This window comes from Pholis gunnellus (assembly GCF_910591455.1).
Source record: "Pholis gunnellus genome assembly, chromosome: 2".
NCBI classification, from domain to species: Eukaryota; Metazoa; Chordata; class Actinopteri; order Perciformes; family Pholidae; genus Pholis; species Pholis gunnellus.
Window position 1 is genome coordinate 7,727,910 of NC_136536.1, and position 20,719 is coordinate 7,748,628.

The window sequence follows — 20,719 nt, forward strand, 5'->3', positions numbered from 1 at the left end:
GATAGCTCCACTATGTTCACCGGCAAGTCGCTGACTGTGTATGTCTGCAGTTTGGTGCTGCGCAGGTAGTGTACAGTGGCTTTTTGGGCACCCAAAAAAACGTTTCGCGTGATTTGCAAACACCCAAAACAATGTGCCAAAACTCACTTTAAAGTTCTGTAAAGCCGAAGGGAGCTGCAGATACAGGTGATACTTCTCTGTAGGTTCATCACTACGAGCCACTCCTCTTCATCAAATAAACCAGATTCAGCTCCAAACCAGCTTTATGAAACAGATTCATCCTGGTTCCAGTTGATAGGCTAATTTGCGACAGACTTTTGACAATAAGCCTTTCTGAGTCTCTTTATCACACACCCCTCTGCAATGAGTTCAAACTGAGCTCCAATAAGGTTTTAAAAAAAGAGCTATTTGCTTTTTTCATCCATAAAGCAGAATGAGAGCTGCTTCAGTCCTTTGTCATAATCAGTTCTTGCTATGTTTGAACTGAAGCTGATAATCCAAATGAGGTAAAGACACACTCAAATCACTGTTATGTTACCGTAATCCTGAGCTATAAAGTGCTTCCAAACTTGCAATAGTTAAAAATAATTTAAATGTAATGCATCCCAATCATGACATGGGAATAAAAATGAGAAATGCATGTAAATCCAACTCTAGACCAGCCTGGTGGTTGTGGTGAGAAATAGACTGATTCATGATAAATAACTGATAAATTTGATAAGATTTGTGATAAATACAGAAATATATCTCTCTAAACTTTGACTAATCAATAAGGTGCGAGCCACTTTTCGGCTGCTAGAAGAGTCATTGTCCTTGTTTGGAATGTTTCAGCCTACTGAATTAAATCTTCACAGATTGATGTGGTACAAACTGGGTCACTCCACTTATACACAAACGGAAAACCACAAACATACTGTCAATACCAACACTTACACCATCAAAAAAAAGGTATTAAAAACACACACACACACACACTTACACGTTTTTGTGCCGAGTGACTCACCATTAAAAGTGTCTGTTGTGAGACTGTGCTCTAGATCTGCTTTGAGTACTCTTGTGTGCCCTCAGACCACCAACACACACACACACACACACACACACACACACACACACGCACACACTTGCAGAAAGCTGGGAGAGTAAACTGTGATGCGATTACATCTTTTTCAAAGATTGTCTCTTGCTTCTTTTCAGACAGTGTGTTTTCAGACATGACATCTACGATGGAGATGAGAGCGAGGGTTTGACACAGCTGAGGTCAGAGGGGATGATACAGCCCACACACACTCACACTATACATCCAGTAAAGCCACATGGATGTTAGGGTTACACCGATGCATGTGAGCTCAATATGCTCCTTTTTAACTTACAAAATACGCACAGGACGATTCCTTCACAAAAAGACCCCAAAAATCACTTTGAAGTAAAAAAGAAAAAGAAGACGTGCAACATTAAGTCTCATTTTTCTGCCAGGTCCCATTTCTGTTTACCACTACGGATGACTGATCCCAATACATGAAAGTGCCTCAGTTATGAGGTTCGCGATTAAGATCGGTATTCACAACAAACAACATTGAAATTAGCTACAATGCTGCATGGGATATCGTTTCTTCTTTTTTTATAAGTTGACAGTTACAGCGAGAGGAGATTGTGGTAAAGTTCTCTGTCTTTTTGTCTTAAAACGCTTCAGCAAGTCTGAGAGTCATTTCAGTAAGCACACCATTACTGATTATCTTCAATATTGCACCATTCTCCTCTTTTCCAGAAGCACTGGTTATAAACCAAGAGTCTAAACAATATATTAATCTCCTTTTTTTCCCTGACAGGTGTCTGTGACCTCAATTTGCATACCCTGGCTTCGTAAAAGCCTCCTTTCGTTTTTAAGTAATGAGAAGTTGCCCGTGATAGAAATATTCATAATATATTAATAAAGTCACGTTGGGTAATGAGTCATTTCTCTCTTAGTGACCATCATGTCTAAGATTCTGGAAACCACTCCACCAGAGCAGGACCGAGGTAGAGCTTTGACGGATCTGTTGGTCGAACTTTTCAGGTCAAAACTGTCGAATACTGTCCTGTTTCTTTGCTTTTTTGCGTATATTTAAGTCAGCACATCCTTTAGTAGCTGTTGAGGTCAGTGGATTTAGCAGCTATTTATCTGCAGACTTTCAGAAAGCAATACGCCAAACTTGCCATGAGACAGAAGTGAATTTGGAGAGAATTATCGTTGAGAAATGACTCGATTCAGACGACCCAATCAGACCATGCCACTGTTCAGCATGTTTTATATTTGTGTAACAATAGAAACAAGGTAACGATACTAAATCGCTGCCATTTAACTTATAATTTGGCCAAACATCTGCATAAACGAGCCAATGTGGCATCATGGTCACAGCTAATTTAAGGTTCTGGTTCTCCCCTGTGCACCAATGAAGATAACTCTTTCACATAGATCATCGCTTCCTGAGACGAATGGAGGTTGAAGGGTTTAAAATGAAGTGAATGGGATGAATGGCTACAGATAACAGGGCACTAAGGTCAAAGTGAACCAAATGCATAAATAAACATTTGTCAGCCTGTGATATGTTCTGGCCCGTCCAAACACATAAACACGTGGGAATAAGTAAAGGTACCGTACCTACTGGACCCACTGTGCGCTGCAGCATCACTCGTATACATTTGTGTCTTTGTATGAACGTCTGCCCAGAGATGTGTGACCGAGGGCGACAGAGATGGACAGGCTGTGAGAAGGTTTGGCTCGGACTCAGTTCTGCTGCAGGATCAGGTTCTCCAGCTCGTCCGCTGAGCGGAGCAGGAAGGCTGCGGACTCCCGGTATCCTGCGATGAGCTGCCTCACCGCCGTGACCTCCGGAGGGCTGAGTTGAGCCGAAGCTCCACCGCCGCCGCCTCCCTGACCGTGACTGTTGGAGCTGGAGGAGGTGGAGTTTGGGCCGACTGACTTCATACTCAGATCTGTGGGACCTGCAGACACAATTGTGATGGTTAAAGATTTTTTTTTAAAAACATGAAATATAGGAGGTACACCACATGACATGAAAAAAGGGCCAGGAAACCTGAGAAAGTTCATTATGTCGAGGTATCAAACTATGTTAAGACTAAATACCCTGAATGTAGCACAACAAACTAGTATTTCAGAGATGCATCAACGAGGAGCTCAATATCTCAAAGAAAAGGAGACTCGTGCACGCTGACTTTGGATGGTGATTGATATATTGTAATTTTAGTCGTATAAAGTTTTATTCATAATTATATTCGTCTGAGGAAAATGTCGATATTCCATAGCATTACCCACTCACTAGCTTGTTAAATTGTGATCCTTGGTGGCTTTTGGCGTCCATGTTGCCCTTGCCTAGCAGCGGTGTTCTCACGACTTAAACACTTGAACGCCGAGCATATTGTGACTTCCCGTGTGGTAACCACGAGCTCTCGGGTTACATTTGAAGGCAGCAATCATATCAAATTGGAATCTCTGAGGTGGAGACTTAAATTAGAAAATATGTTTGCGTTGTTGTAAGTTGTATGAACCAACCCTTTATTAAAAAGAGCAATGCGGAGAAATATCTTTTCCTTCTAAATACACAGCATTAACAATTCTTCTTCAAGCTCCTCACCGTTGGTGTGTGCAGCACCAGAGTTCTGCTGGTTGCTGCCGACTGTCCCGTATCCCCGCAGGTTGTAGTTGAGGCCTCCGTTGGTGTAGAGCTGGTCTTGGGCAAAAGCTGCGCTGGAGATGGTGAACCCTGACGGGGCCACAGAGGCCGGGTCCCTCGAGTTGGTCTTCTCAACAGAGGCAGGTTCATCCTGTGAGAAATTAAATGTTTTCAGTTTTGGGGGAGGATATTGTAGTTTGTGTTGTGCAGTTTGCCGTTAATGATGCATAGCCAGCACATTCCCAAAATCCCTGCTGGGCAAATTCAGAAACACCAACTGCCAAGACATTTACCGCTTGGTAGACATCGAGCCGCATCCTCTTGGCAGCGTTTCGGGTTTCGTTCTCACAGGCAGCAGCGAGGATGTTCTCAGCCATGGCAGAGGTGAGGTGAGGAGGTGTTGGTCGTATCTGCCAGAAGGGATCAGCAAGGTTTATGCATGTTATGAAATGTGAAACACTGGATTTATTGGGATTCATGATTGCATGTTGGATTAATACCGATTAATTAATACATTTTAGCTGGAGGCCCTTTGTACCTCAAAACCACCCTTTTTCATACGGCGGCAAGATTTGAGGTAGGTGCGGATGCGCTTGCGGGAGCGCTCCTGAAACTCTGGGAACTGGCGGCTACAGGACTCGATGATGGCTTGGATCTTCTCCTTGGGCTGTTTGGAGATGGGCACCATGCGGTCCAGATTCTCATCCACGAACAGACGCACAAACATCTGACAGAGACAGAGAGAGTGGGGGAGGGGTGAGAGGGGATATAGAGCAGAAAAATGGAGCGGGGGAGCCGGGTGGAGAGAGAGAGGGGTGTGAGAGTCGAAAACAAAAGAGAGGAAAGGGAAGGCAGGGGATGGGGGAGCAACAGAGGTAGAGTGGAGGAAGAGAGGATAAAGAGGGAGGGGGAGGTGATGAAAACAGGAGCAGTGGAAATTGAATCATTGCTCATATTCAGGACAATAATTCGAGTGTTTGCTTATTCACTCATGGCTGCATTTCTGCAACTCGACTGTATTCGTTTCCATTAGACTCAGAAATGCACTGATGGTGTTTTTCACAGAATAAATAGGCAGCATTGAGTATGTGCCTATATGAAGTCAGGATATGAGATTTTTAAAATATTTTAAAGTACAATATACGCATAATAACAACAGTTCAGCAAGGCTGGGTGATATTCAATAGGACTGATTTGCATTCTCACCATTTAGACCGGTTACTTACATTGAAGGCTTTGAGTCGCTCAGGGTCCATACCCTCGGCGTCATTGATCTTGTCGCTGTCATCGTGGTCGTCATGATCGTCATCGTCATCGTCAATCATCTGTGCCCGACCAGAGGTCAAGTCCTCAGCGCTCATGCTCAGTTCAGTTTTCACAGAGTCATAGCTCCCTGAGCTGTAAGGAGGGGACTGAAAACACACAGAAATACACCAGAAATATCATTAGAGATTATACAGACTCACGAGCTGCGCTTTCTCAAGTTGACTCCTCACGAGAAAGATGAAGTCAAGTTTCTGTTCTTACCTTGTTGGTGTACTCTGTTTTGATGGGGTACTTCCTGTTGGGGTCCGCGGGGTAAGAGTTTGGTGGCGAGCTCCCCGCCGGCAGCAGTCTGTCGCTCAGATTGACCGGCTGCTGATCCTCAGATGTGGACGAGGGCGAGGTGGTGCTGAAGTCCAGGGGAGCGCTCAGCCCGTTCTCTGTCACCTCCCCGTAAGGGGCCCCACCATCTGGGGGGTTCCCACCCACAGCCAGCGCCTCAGGGGAGGTCAGGGCCGGCAGCCCGTTGGCACTGCCGCTCTCCGAGGAGACGTCATCTGGCAGAAGGGGAGGCAGCAGAAGATATACAGAGATGAGCTGTGCGGATGCTTGTCATCATTTTGCATTCATGTGGGTTTGTTTACTACAATAGGCACTATTTTTGTCTTGGATAACAACAGAGTGGGTGTGTGACTACAGGGGGATGGGACTTCCTGCCTCATGTTGTGGTTTCTGAAACTGTTAGGGAAGTGGGTATCGGGGTCAACTGTCAAGATAAATAAAAGTTAGGGGAGAAGAGGGGATTCTTCTGAGTTCTAACAGCGAAGAGAGAAAGAAATGCGGATGAGGAGGGGCTGATGGGGGAAGGGAGCCTTCACTTCCTGGTGAGTGCAAATTACAGCTTTTCAACCCACATTATGGCCACGTACTGATTTTATTGTGATGATTTCTACATGCGTCACATGCACACCTATGTTCACAAGAGTCGTTCTATATTTCAATGTTTTTTCTATAGTGGTGCCTGATCTGTAAAGGTTAATGTTGGCCTTTGTCCTACTTCTCTAAGCCTTGTACTCTGAGAGAGAGGTGTGCACAATGGATTGGGGATGCGGTGGTGTCCCACCCCCTGTAAGAGTGGATTTATGTGGATTAGTCCACTAAGAACAAGGCAAGCTGTTTCCTGTGTATCCTCAATCTGTACCCTTTGCATATAGAGCATAAACATTTAGATTCCAGATGTAAATACAACTAAAAAGAAGCAGAAACAGATAAAAACACATCAAACCAGTAACAACCAGTGCAAGATGTCTACAGTTAGCGATGTTTTACCATCCTCTTCTTTAATGAGGGCTGCTGGGTTGCTGACTCTCTCTCCGTTAGGTGGACTGGGCTCAGGCACTGGTGGCGGCTCAGCTGCGACCCAGGTCGGCTCAACGCCGTTCATGTCCTCGCTGCTCACCGAACTGTCATCCTGAGGGTAGAAAGGCAGAGACTGTGAGACGAGGAGGGAAACCTGGATGTGAACCCGAGTGTCAGGAGAAATATCGTTAAGATTCCCATTTGTCCCGTAGAGATAAAAAGACGGAGAAGAAGAAGAAGAAGAAACTTTCACTGTGTCTTTTTGCATCTTAGGTTCACACTTTTAGTTTATTCTAAAGCAATACCGGCGGTTTACTATCGGTGCAATTGATCCTGCTGTCCATACAAGCCAGAAAAGAAATCCCTTCAATATGTTAATATTGTTGATGGGGGACAAAATCCACAGTCTTTGTTCTGTGAAATAAAAGCATTTTAAAGCACAAATCAAGTGGATACATTCCTGTGTTTTTAGCATGAAATTCCCTCTTTATGCTTCCACTGAGCTACGTCATAGGGATGATCAGCTTCAGCTGAGCTTTACATTTAGACCGTGAATCTAGTCCCCCATCTCTGCATCGCAACAGCTTCAGGAGGAAGAAACACGACCAATAATGCTTTCAATGTACAAACCATTCGTGACGTTTTGTTGATTTAAATCTTAGTAGAATGTGCCAAAGTCTGGCTCAGAAAGAAATGCAGGAGGCTCCCTGTTATGTTTCTTGGAGCGCTGCTATTTTTAACTCTGTTACATAGAGACCCTAAGGATGCTTGTTGTAGCGTAACACAAATATGAGTAAACCATGAGGGTAAGGATTAGCAAAGGACAGTGGAATAATCTCACAAACTATTCAAAAGCTTTGGCTCCAAACTACAGAAAATATATACCTGCTAACAGCCATGAGCACATTTTAGAGCAACAAGCAGCCAGTTTACATCATGCTGACACAAATGAGTGACCTCTCGTCTCTCAGCTGGCAGAAAGGGGAGCAAAGCTACGACCGTGTGATCAGAACAGAGCGGAAATATCATCTCGCCGTCTCATTCCTGCCACACAAGCGCACAAATAGCACTCAACTCTTTGGAACATGCATCTGTTCCTCTGTGAAGGTTTTGAGGAGGACCAAAATGCTCTGTGACAACTCCATTAGGTACCAAGTGAGCAATGTAGCATTAAAGGGAGAGAGACAGAGACACGAGAGGGAGTCTTTAATTGCGTCGTTTCAAGCATCATTAATGTCTATGCTTTAGGAAAGTATATAATTCATGAAGTCTGGGGATTTACTTCTGAAAGGGTTCATTATCAAAAAGAGTTAGCAAAGAATTGACTTATAGAATAAACTTACTAGACGTTGGTAGGAAAAATGAAAAAATAAGAAGTGGATGCAACTGAAAGTATAATAATATTGTATGGACAGAACAAGCAATCTGGAGATTATATTTTGATTGGTACCTCTGTTTCTGATGTTGCAGAGCTTATTTCAGTGGTGATTCTGTTGCTATGCGTGTATCTAATCTAAATGGTCATACTGAGTTATGTAACAGTGAGAGTGTTAGGTTGAAAAGGATAGAAAACAAATATGAGGCATGTTTTTGTCACCATATGTCATTTGTTTCTTTACCATATGTCAAAGAGAAAGGCGGAGTTGTACTTTAACGATCACCGAAGTTCTGCAAAACAACATGCAAACAGTTGGCAGCACACGAGCTACAAAGTCTGAAATTCTCTACTGATCTGCTTTTGTCAACAGAACAAACCTGCTGCATTTTAAACCAACTGCTGCTTTGAACTGTTCTCTGAAGAGATATGGAACAAATCACTACAAGTCTCCTACAACACTTGAGATAACCCTCTGTGATGGTTAATTGTTGAATTATTGCCCCTGATCATTCTCAGTCTGCACACAGATGTGACCAACACTCTGAGCATTTGTTAATTTGTACTCACCCGCAAATCACAGTCTGGGTCATTGTTCCGGATAATCCTAATTATGCGCGAGTGAGGTTCTACATTATCATCATCAAGCAGCGCTCTCTGCACTTTAGTGACAGTGGTTTCTGAGTGTTTCTGTCACAGCCACACATGGGAGTGGTCTCACACATGACGTCATGCAGATGATTTACTAATCCTTATTTCCCACTGAGCTCCTCCCCCCCCCCCCAGCAGGACGACTGCTTTGAATGTTTAATATTGACTTAAAAGTTTAGAGGAAGGATGTCTTATTCTGCCTGCACTAAGTGTTTCTCCCCACAGCCTCCATGAGACTAAAGAGAACATTAACCACGAGGATTTGTGCAAATCAATACAAATACAAACATGGTGAAAAGGAGATGTTAACAGTGATTGATTTTCTAATCAATCCATCAGGACACATGTATCTGTGCCCTTTTGCAGAATAAAGGAACTTACTCTTTCAGTGGCTGTCATGCATTGCAGCTTCATTTGTTTCAGGTAGGTGGCAGTGAGAGGCATGTTGTAATCAATGAGGTCCGGGACCAGCGAGGTGGGTCTGTCATTTTCTGACAATAGAGAGTAAAAAAACACACAAATTACAATAAATAGAATCAAACTTTTTGGATCATTTGATATCTAAAAAACATAGATGCAGGACGATGAATCAAGTTAGAACCAGTCCTCAGTAAATCTAAAATGTTCTGGACGTTGGATCTGTGGAAAGTAACTAAGTAGCCAACATTTATTCCAATACTTTGTTCAATTCCAATTTTGAGGTACTTTACTTGAGAATTACCTTTTCATGCTACTTTATATTTCTAATCCTCTACAGTTGATAGATAAATATTGTACTTACTCCACTACATTTATTAAAACTAAAATCACCCCCATACTTTAAATTGGTACAAATGAATGTTTGCCAAATTAGCTGTTACCATGTAGGTCCTGTTTGAAATGTACGGATGGATATACATACAACTATTATTGGATTATTTTGATACTGAAGGAAACTCAAAAATGTGATTATTGTCAGACAAGTTCTGGAGTTATAAGAAGCATCTTTTCTCTATGATTTCAAAAACGGGTATATGGATGTTAATATGTGATGAGCATCAGAGAAAATAAATCCTCGGAAAGCATAAGTCACACTGATCCTGGAATATGTGTATAATGTACAATAGTTAGCTATGACCCACAGGATGAAAGCTCTGCTCTATGATAACTATAACTAGAGTGCAAAGGGTTGAAATCCAAGCAGCAGTCTGCTCATCCGACATCAAACAAAGTGACTGAGAGCTGTCTGCAGTCTCCACACCGGCCACTAGAGGGACTCTGTGATCATTTTAGTGGGTAGATACAATCCCAGAGATGTGGTCCTCTTGGGTCTTTGTTACAGCATGCCCGTGATGGATATAAACACAATATGTTTTATTAATGAAGGTTCGATATCAAAACTATTCCACGTAAAAAAATACCTAAAATCACATCAGCTCATATTTAGTGTGCGACAGGACAATAGAGAACGCACCTTTATCTTGTGTGATTAACCAAATAAACATTTCTATGAATCTTATGATAAAATATTTTTTTTAAATCCTACAATGTTAACGTCTGGCTGATTGGTTTCTACCATCCCAGCATGCATTGCAGCATTGTAATTAACCCCTTTTCCATGTCAGTATGTCAAAGGATCTGAGCTTTACGCTCTTAAAGGTTGATCTCAAAAATACCATATCAGTTAATGATGTCTCCAGAATTAGCGAGCCCTCCACAGGTCAGATGTGTGCCATTACCTTTGAACTCTGCAGTGCTCGGGTTGATGTGCATCCTCTTCTGACACTCTCCACAGCTCATTAGGAACCGAGTCACCGCCTCTCTGGGCAGGAAGGCGTAGGTCTCTGCTATCTGTGCCGGGGGAGCGAGCAGAGGAGACTGGGTTATAGCAACAAAAATGGCAGCAGTCATGGCTCAGGCTGTGAACTCAAACTGTGTGTGCAGCGGTTTTATTTGGTTCTTTTTTTTTTGTGCTGTGCATGTGTGAAAGTTTGGGGTCAGTGATAATGTGTCATCTGGATGTGGCATGAGGAGGATTCCTCCCTTTAGGCATTTTTCCGTGCCTTCGAGTGGCCTAATTCCAGCTGTGCGTATTTCTGCTTTGATAATCTAAACAATCAGCGTTAGTCATCTTTCTCTTCCTGCTCTCTCAGGTGCAGTCGACTCATATCTACACCTCTTTCTCATGCTCAGCCTTCCTTCTCTGTTTGTCTCCACTGCTATGCCACCCTCCCCTCTTCACCCCCTCTGGCGTTTCCCTGTAAAATGCGACCTTCACGTGACCATGGAGAGGCAGCAGGGGTGCCCACCCCCACCGGCCCGCCATCACCACTGCCACAGCGCCCCGTTCCCTTTGCCGCTCCCCCCCCCCACCTCTACCCTCATGGCCCCACCCCTACCCTCCCGGCCCCTTGAGGCAGCTGAGAGGGAAAGGCCACCCAGAGGAGCGTGCACCTCCCAGAAGGCCACAGTGACAGTTCCATATTATGCCCTGCCCCAGTGATGCTGCCTCCTCAAAAGGGTACACTCTATGAGACGTGACAGGACCTCTCTACAGGGCAAGAGGAAGAGGCTCTATGATTATTTTTTTTCCAATCCTGAGGGGTGGGGGGGTACCAGAGTCCTGCTAAAACCCCCCCACAATGCTGCACCAAGAGCTGCATACAAAGCCCCTAGTTCTGTCAGGCCACCACCAGAAACCACACCTCCGTTTGCAACATAAACTCATATTTCTGACTGCCTTTGTTCTCGAGACATCAGTCACGTGGCACCATTAAACTCTTGAGCACCATAAGTACTTTGTTTTTCTGGTAGTTACTTGTTCCTTTGGTAACTCTTGATGTTATACATTATGTTGCCAGAGCTGAGACATATAGCCTATTGTCTTTCACAGACGAGAAGAAAAAATATTTCTTTTGAGGTCTAAATTAAACGTGCCTTTAGCCAGGCACCAGAAGGTTTGTCTCACTGAAATAACGCTGACTTTAGGCCCACTTCTTTCAAATATAATAATAAAATAATCCTACTGGGATTTTTTTTTAAACTAATTTCAGCTGCGGGACACTTTTCACACAAAGGAAAAGGAGCTGTTGTCTGCACGCTGTAATTTGAACGCTTGTTTTTTATTGATGCAAAGTCTTTGTCAGACAAACAGCATCAGTAACAAACAAACAGACTAATATAGCTATGGCTTGGTCCAGAATGAAATACAACTATTGGATGGAATATCATGACATTTTGTACAAACATTCATGGTCCCCAGAGGGTGAATCCTCCTGACATATCTATAAAACATAAACATATCTATCAAAACGTTGATTGTCACTGTGAGCATGTTGCTGACATTAGCATTTAGCTCAAAGCCATGTTCACATGGATGTTTTTCTGGCAAAGATCAACAAAAATGTCCAACAAAAAAATGTTTTTGGGGGAGTTTACAAGTGTCAGTGTGCAGACAATCTTTCCTTTTGCTTTGCTACTGTGAACCGTGCTAGCAGGGTTAGCTGCACCCTGCAGGTACCTGTGGTTGGATTTACCCACCGCTTTGTAGGTCTTCTTTTGGCCCGCATGTTTGGGTGCTCTTCCCGGGTCGGCGCCCATCTCCACATGCATGGCATAGATGATGTCGAAGAAGTCTTCCACCACAGCTACACGCTTCAGAGAGGAGTTGTCTTGGGCCGAATTCCCATCCGAGCACTAAAACACAGACAGACAATGGAGTTCAGTTTAATGTCCCGCCTCGGGCTTGCAGAGATGACATGTGTGTATCATTTATATCATGTATTATAGCTGCAAATGGAGCTTCCTGCATCCACGTGATGTGTGCAGGATCTTTGAGTCACATGAGTCATGGGTCAGGTGGTTACAGATCCGCACAAGGTGTCCTAACCAGCACTGGAACAACCTGTCTTGTTTTGTCCACTAGTCATTCTGTCTTTGAAAGTCTCTCTCGGTTGGAGAAGTCTCGGCCCGGCTGGGTCGGCAGCCATCACCTCGTCTCTGCAATGTTTAAAAATAACACCACCGACACTGTACAAGACTAACAGTCCCTCCTACCACAACCTCTGGCAGGCATCCCGCCTCCCATACTGCTGACCCTGTCACCATAGAAACTGCCACTGATTTCTCTCGGGCAGGTGTGCTGGGCAAAGGGTCATGTGACACGCCATAGAAGTGGGATCGCCAGGACAACAGCCTCCATCCGCAGCACCACATGGGGCTTTTCTTCTCCTTTCTGCCTCCATCTTTTTCTCCAAGTAACTCTCTCATACCCTCGATCCTTACAAACACTTTGCATTTTCCACCAGATCTTATCTTAATATTATGCACCTGCTGGTGTTTTTAAAGGGTCCCAGCGAGCATAAGATGGAAAAAAGATATTCAGCTGTTTTTTTTAGTGCACCTCTTCCACGCAGATATAAGACAAGCTCTGACATTTTCTGGAGATTGGGTTCTAGGTGTCGAGTGATCTTTTCTTGTTTGAGTGAGAGGAGGGTCCGGAGTTCAAAAAGTTGTCCCCTCGGCATTGAGGAATCTCACTTCTCTCCCCTTCCTCTCCTTGACATTTCTGCACACTTCCTGGGATTGACATTTAATTTTTTCCCTTTTTCACCCGACAGCGTCCTCCCTCCCGACTCTCCTCCATGTCTTCATCCCCTATACCTCTCCGTCCCGTCTTTCTTTCTTCCTCTCTTTCTTTCTCCCCCCCCCCTTCCTCCTCCTCCTCTTTCTTGCTCCTGCTCTCCCAAGTGCGAGGTAATGATCGTTGCCATGGCAACTAAAACCAGCTCACAGAGCGGGTTTGTTTTAATCCGGCCCTCGCTCCCTCGTTCTTTCTAGCCACTCTCCCCTGTCAGCATGGGCTAAATGTAATGATAATAAATGAAATGATAGCAACCCTCCACCCCATCATCACAGCTGTAATCTATCGCACTTGGAGGTATCATCATCATTCCCCCGGTGACATCATCACCACCACCACCACCTCCACCACCGCTGCTGCCGCCACTGCTGCCGCCGCTGCTGCTGCTGCTGCTGCTGCTTGGGACAATGGTGTCAGGTCCATTCACGCTGGATTTAGATAATCTCATACAACTGTGGGGTGTGCAGTGTACCCACATCGCTACTGCATCCTCCACTGAATTCTACCCCAGCAGAATATCCGACATACACACGCCGGATATTCTGCTGGGAATGTGCTCAACACACACATGCATTATATTGCCACCCACTGGTGTCACACCTTAGTTAGCTTAGTTAATTCTGCTGACGTCTGCTTTGTGTCAGGCTGTAACTATTATTTTCATTATCAATTTCTTTCTTGAGAATCGTTCGGGCTATAAAGTGCCCTTCACAATTTCCTAGAGCCCAAGGTGACATCTTCAAATGTCTTTTCAGTGCGGCAGACAGTCAAAAAAACACAAATATTCAGTTTAAAGTGATGCAAAACAGAGAAAAGCCACAGAAAAGCTGTAACTAAGGAATGTTTCACATTTTTGGTTGGGAAACGACTCAAACGATTGATAGATTATCAAAATAGTGAGTAAACTTGCAGGCAAAGCTGCATTTCTTTGACTGTAAATCCACCTGAAGGTCTGCACGGACTCCTCTGCTTCGATAAGCTCTTAAGTTTCCAAACACAGGTCAACAGGGAGTTAAACATTCACCTCAAAACACGACATGCTTTGAGTGTGTGTGTGCATTCGTGAGCGTGGTGTGTGTTTAAGTGCAGCACATGTCTACCGGGCAGAGCTTGTAGCTGAAGCATCTCAGAGGAGAACAGCTGTTGAACAGCGCTGTAGATATTTGGTCTCCTCAGCAGCGAGCCATTTTTATGGAGCAAAGGAGACATGTCAGCATCCCTAATCGCCAACAACACCGCAAAACTCCTCGACCTCCTACTTCTCCTTCTCTCCGTCTTTCTAATCCCGTAGGACTTTGCTCTCCCCAGCCACTGTACAACCAGCCCCCATCCCCTGCTCGCTCTCTCCCCGTCCCGCACCAAACCGCTCTGTTGCTAGGAGACTGGAGGGGTTGAGTCGGCTGCCCCCACCCCCGCTGGCAGTCACACACACACGCACACACACACACACACACACACACACTGTAGCAGAGAGGGGAAAGAGGAGCAGTCCTGCACACAGGCAGGTCAGGAGGAGGAGGTGATGGAGGAGGAGGGGAGGTTCACGGGAAGCAGCTGGGTCACAAAGACAGGCCGGCAAAGATAGAAGAGATGCGCCACACAAGGAATTTAATTCACGGGTGAATGAGTGCAAAAATGTCAAAGGCAGAAATTTTGCTTTAACTTTGAAAGTCAAGCAAAAAAATGAGGAGGGTGTTTTATTTTGTAGGGTGGCTGCACAATAAGTAGCTTAAGTTGCAGCAGCAGGAGTGAAATGTGTTCAGGTACTTTCTATATGTGTGTGTGTGTGTGTGTGTGTGTGTGTGTGTGTGTGTGTGGGTGGGTGGGTGTGTGTGGGTGTGTGTGTTTGTGTGTACTCGGCAAGTAGGGAGTAAAGATGGCTGTGTCAACACCACTCATGACTCAGATTATCTCAATGCCGATGTGACAACAGGTCATCTTTTACAGCCCTATCTCCCCCTCTGTGACGGCTAATGGACATGTAAATGGTACAATCCTTGTTTCTTCTGTGTGTGTGTGTGTGTGTGTGTGTGTGTGTGTGTGTGTGTGTGTGTGCTCAAAGTGCAAGATAAAGATTCAGATGACAGGAAAACTAAGATAAAAGAAACTATTACCTCCAAAGTGCCCCAAATATTTAATAAAACCCGTCCCCTTCCATTTATTTTATTTTCACCCTCGTCATCCTCCTCTCTTTTCTAAACCCATGAAGCGCTGTCATTAAATCCACATTAGGTGCTCTACCCCTCATGTCCGACGCCCATATCTGTGTGTGCCTGTGCGTGTGTGTGTGTGTGAGCGTGTGCATGTGCATGTGCGTGTGTGTGTGAACGTGTGCGTGTGCATGTGCTTGCGCGTGTGTGTTCCTCTCCGGGCTGCATCCATGATGAACATTATTTGACTGACTGACATCCACAATATCCCAGAGAGCCGGAGACACAGACGGTCCCACCAGCGCCGGCAGACTAGCACTGTTGACGTTCCAGCCGCTGACTCAAAATGGTATGCAAATGACTCGCACATACATCATCACAGAGTCCATTTTAAGGCTATTATCATACTGTCCCACTTCGTTAAATGTTGGCCTGGCAAAGGTATTAAAAATGACAGTAGCGGTGTGGTAGGAAGATTATTGCCGTCTTAAAGAGTCTGTGCGTGTGTGTGTGTGCGTGTGTGTGTGTGTGTGTGTGTGTGTGTGTGTGTGTGTGTGTGTGCGTGTGTGTGTGTGCGTGTGTGTGTGTGTGTGTGGAGCAGAACTCAGACTATCTCCCACACAGGGGGGGAGGCCCCCGGGCCAGTTAAAAATGGTGTTAATTTCTCCTCCTATGGGAAAGCAAAGAACGGTCTCTCCATGGCAACAGAGAGGGTGCTGAAGGGAGGAAACACAGAGCATGCGATCAGCGACCCCCTCTTTGTACGAGCACACACTCAAACTACCACATACGTGCAGTACAGTTTCTATCACCCATTTACAGTAAGTCAATGTAGCATAACGTCTGAACACAACATGGACATAAAGTCTTTATGAATCTCTGTTTGACTCACATGCAAATTCTGCTCAATCCATCTGTGGCTAGAACAACTATTCTTGTTCGGGGTGGTGAGCATTTGCCATTTCAATCCACGAGTGTGAGCCCATGTGTTGCCCCTAATAAGCGCTGCCAGAGACGGACGAGACAAAAGCACCGGAGATTTTAAAATAGCATAAATGCAAATGCTCTTGAATAATAGGGCCAGTATTCTTTTGACTCTGTGGCCCTTCCACAAAAGAGGGCCTCTCAGGGGAAACGTGGACTAATTAATCAGATAATAATGATGATGTTCCTCTTCCCGTCTGACGGCGAAGCACAAACATTTAGGGACGATTTTCCAAGACACAGATTAGGAATAGTGGTTTCTGATTTCTACACGAGGAGAGGACGTCCCAAGGCAAAGCTTTATTTTGTAAATTGATAGCATTATGAAATCCTCTTTTCAGAAAACCTCTTTCTGTGGCAATCCTGTTTCATCCTGTCCTGTCACTTTGAGGCTGATTATTTTCTCAATTAATCGATGAATAATTTTGTTGCTAGAATGTTCATTATAACCTCCCAGATTGAGGTGGCATCCTTTATGATCAAACCTCAAAGATATTCACTTCACTATCATATAACAAAGACAGCAGCAAATCATCACGTTTGAGAAGCTGAAACCGGAATATTTTTGTAATTTGGCTTGAAAAGAATGTCTGAATGCTTATTATTATTATTATTATTATTATTCTTGAGTTGATTGACAAAAAATAATCTGCGACCATTTTGATAAACAGTTGATTAGTTTGAGCTCTTCTTTTTATAAATTCCTCTGCTTCTGGCTTCTTAACGTGTCAATATATCTGTTATCTTTTGTCTTCTATGATAGTTATATTGAATATCTTTGGACTGAAAGCATCACCTTGAGCTTTGACAAACTGTTATGGACATTTGTTCACTGTATTCTAACATGTTATAGACTAAAATTAGAAAATAATTGACAGCTGGATAATAAATTGCTAGTTGCAGCCCATAGTTGCCAATTAATTTTCCGAGCGACTGTTAATCGTTTTAGCTTTAGGACACTATTTTGTTTTTGGTCTGATAGATTGTAATAAATGTTTTAGACCAACAAGTTAAAATATAAAGCGTTTCACACGCTGATGTTGAATGTATCCATATTTGGCAGCTCCTCCACAAGGCACGCTTAAACTTTAACTTTTGAACATCATGTGAAGTGTTTCTAAACTGTTACACGTGTACATGTGTACATGTGTGTCTGTGTACATGTGTGTCTGTGTACATGTGTGTGTGTGTGTGTGTGTGTGTGTGTGTGTGTGTGTGTGTGTGTGTGTGTGTGTGTGTGTGTGTGTGTGTGTGTGTGTGTGTGAGAGAGCATGTCCACCAAACCTTGTTGTGTCGACGAACAAAGATATTTACAGATTTCAGTTGGCATGGCAACAAAAAGCAACAGCTCGCAGTACTTCAAAATTGTCAGTACAATGCTCATGTCGGCCGAAAAAGGAAACGCACGGGGCGTTTAAACGTCTCTTTTGAAAAGTGGCTGCACTCTGACTCCCCTCGTCTCGAGAAAGTATGTGTGCTCAGACATCTCTGTGTCTGCTTCTGGTCCCGTTCCCCTCCTCCTCTGTGGCGTCCTCTAATCAAGACATAATGGGAGCTAAACGAGGGAACATCTCCACACTGAGGGCTGCTGGATTCTCTGGGCACTGAGTTGTGCTGACAGCACGAGCTGGGAGGACAGAGATGAACAGAGAAAATACAGAAAGAAGGCGATTCTGTGTCGGGCTTCAAAAGGAAGGCATCTAGTGTGTGCTATACTGTGGCCTGCCTTTCTGTCCCATCACACACTGAAGCAGCCTTGTATGCATCAGAAGAAGAGACCTTCTCTGTCTGCACATCAGCCACCGTCATCCCTACCCCCACCCAGCCTCCTGTCATTTAGCCCCATGCCTGCCCCCATACAGAAACTTGGCACACCCTGGGAGCAGCTGCAGCAGGGCTACCAATGCTGGAGCTCCAGAGACACGCCCCCGGCCCTGCAGCCGTACGAGGAGCCAGTGACCATTGTGCGTGTAAGCGTGTGTGTGTGTGTGTTTGTGCGTCTGCTCGTGTGTCACTTTTCCACTGGCCCAGGACGGCCTATTTATAAAGCCCACGAAGAGTGAATGAAAAACTCTGCTTTCTAATACAGTCAAATGCATTTTAATAGGTGGATTTGTTGCCTCTGACTCATCATTAGAATCAGCTTGTGTTGGCTGATGTTTGTTGTTTGAATTTCTCAAGTGGAGCTGAGTCAGGGGGATGATTTACCCTTCCTTATGATAATAGCTAGGAAGTGTGTGCACTCCTCTCCAATAAACAGTCAGCTACACTTTTTCTGCACGACTTTTCTCATCCTTTAAACAGACCTCAGAGAACTATTTCATATCGGATGGGCCTCACTCACAGAGAAAACAGGCTCACCTGGGGGATGCTAGAATATATATTGGACAAGAGGACATATAAGACTATAGACAAGAAATGGCAAGAGCCGCAGACAAAAGCTAATCAACAACACAGGCCCCACCTGCACCTGCAGAGACAGATCACACCTGCCCTCTTGCCCAGAGGGAAACATAATATTGAGTGGAGATTAGAGGAGTTTTGTAAAGCCAGTTGGCCTTAATCTAAATTGTACATTCACACAGGTATAACACCTGTGGAGGGATCAGTGCTATTCAAACCTAAATCAAAGCATTCAGTGTAATCGGGGCCAACACTTGTTACCAGAAAATGTGTTTCTGCTCATGTGAGGTCCAGAGAGACTTTGTCCCAGCAGGGTGGGTGGGGGGGGGGGGGGGGGGGGTAGATTATTCCCTGAAGACGCTTATTTAAAATGGTGGTTCTCTCCTTTCTGGCACAGCAGGCCCAAACACCATACAGAGATATGGCGTGTGTGTGCGCATGCACAAAGAGAGCTAATGGGGCACTGCTGACAGTTCACCATGTTCATGTTTATCTAAAAGAGGAATGTGTGATTTAACCCCTAAACACACCTGCAGCGCCAGTAATGCATAAATATCTCACCCCGTCATCCAGAGACACGTAGAAGTAGTCTGAGCACCAACTGTGGGCGTACGTCGCTATCAGTCCCAATCAGACCCTTTTGTTTCCGCCACAGCCCCTCACGTGGTCACCAATTACGCACAGCTACCACACTCCATCGAATTCATTTTAAAATGTTTCTTTTGCAAACGCAGTCTTAAACGGGCTTATGGTGGCTTAATGTCTTAATGTACAATAAAAAAATGCGGCAGAGGCAGACTATCCTGGACTACACAGGTGTTGCCAGAGCAACGAGTGCCTACGAGCCGATCCGCATCCTGCCCAGGACAATGAGAAGTGGGGTGCAAACACTGAGGCTGTCTGCCACGCAGTCACATTTTTATGAAAAAGACAGATATTTGAGCATTGAGTGGTACCCCATCTTTGTTCTCTCTAACTAATCTTGCCGACGCACGCGAGACAGTTCGGTTTGCTCGGTTCAGATGGGACAGTGAGGGCGCGTGTCATTTGATGAATCGCTTACAATCAAACCTACTGAGCGCACATCAGCAGAAAGGTGAATCAGACATTATCTTAGTCGACGTTAGTGCCCTGTAGTCCATCACACACCGGAGTACCCTGACATAGGCTACCCGACCCACGAACATGCCGTTGCATCCACACGCTCGCGCGCGCACGCACAGAATCACCACATCGGACGGCACGAGAACCTGAACAGCACGGTTCAAACTAAATGTTGTCAATAGTCAATTATCTCGCGCTTTGGCACCCGGGAGCGTGCCGCTGACAGAACTTCAACCCCGCCGGTGAAATGTATGCATGATAGCCGATACTACCTTTTACAATTGCAATTGCCAGAAGGCACCGGCGTTGCTATGGCAGCAAGGGATGAGAGCAGGGCTGTTCTGGTTGGGATGTGGACAAAGTGAAGCTTTATCAAGAAAGACGAGGGCGAGCCGGGACGACAAAAGATTATAAGTTGTCATTTTATTTCATGTGACAGGTGCATGTGTCAAGCATGAAATAATGATAACTTATAGGCGGGAATGGGACATCTGTGCGCGTATACACGCACGTTATCTCCCTGTCAAACACACACACGCGTACACACACACACACACACACACACACACACACTTTACCGTTGTCTTGACCGGGACATATAGAACGGGTTTCCCCGGAGCTCCCTTCTTGTGCTCTCCCAACACGTTGGTCCCGACCTGAAATCCTTTAGACTTCACCCAGAATTTGAATTTGGCGTTGATGTGGCTGTTGTCGATGTAAACGCCATCCGACTCCTCGTTCTGCAACAGTGTCTGCATGATTTTGTTATATTTTCGCCGGGTGACGGTCTTTGTTTTACCGGAGTCTCCATAAGTCCGGAGACACCAGTCCTGAAATTCACTGAACATCTCCGCCTCCAACACGACCGGACTCCGGCTCCTTTTGGGCGCATCCACGCACGCCTTTTTCGTTGCCATCTCTCTCTCTCTCTCCCTCTCTCGCTCTCTCCCTCTCTCTCGCTCTCTTGCTCTCTCTCTCTCTCTCTCTCTCTCTCTCTCGCTCTCTCTGTCTGAACCCGTTCAAACAGCCCAGGCTAATAAAGACTTGACCGGGTTGATCCTCCTCCTCTGGTCTCCACTGTCCCGTGTGAAGGAGGCTTGGTTCCGGGTTTGGGACGCTGCCTCTCTGTTGTTTCCTA

At 45.0% G+C, this 20,719-nt stretch overlaps 1 protein-coding gene across 1 annotated transcript; it reads right to left on the minus strand.

Moving 5' to 3' along the window:
- Positions 1–2,764: 2,764 nt before the first annotated feature.
- Positions 2,765–20,498, minus strand: nol4la (nucleolar protein 4-like a; the record flags this gene model as incomplete). The annotated part of the gene is made up of 11 exons (XM_079177388.1): positions 2,765–2,982; positions 3,633–3,822; positions 3,965–4,081; positions 4,210–4,398; positions 4,898–5,083; positions 5,199–5,491; positions 6,264–6,405; positions 8,701–8,810; positions 10,038–10,149; positions 11,839–11,994; positions 20,160–20,498. The coding sequence occupies 11 exons, from the start codon at positions 20,496–20,498 to the stop codon at positions 2,765–2,767; spliced, it is 2,052 nt and encodes a 683-aa protein (XP_079033514.1).
- Positions 20,499–20,719: the final 221 nt, after the last annotated feature.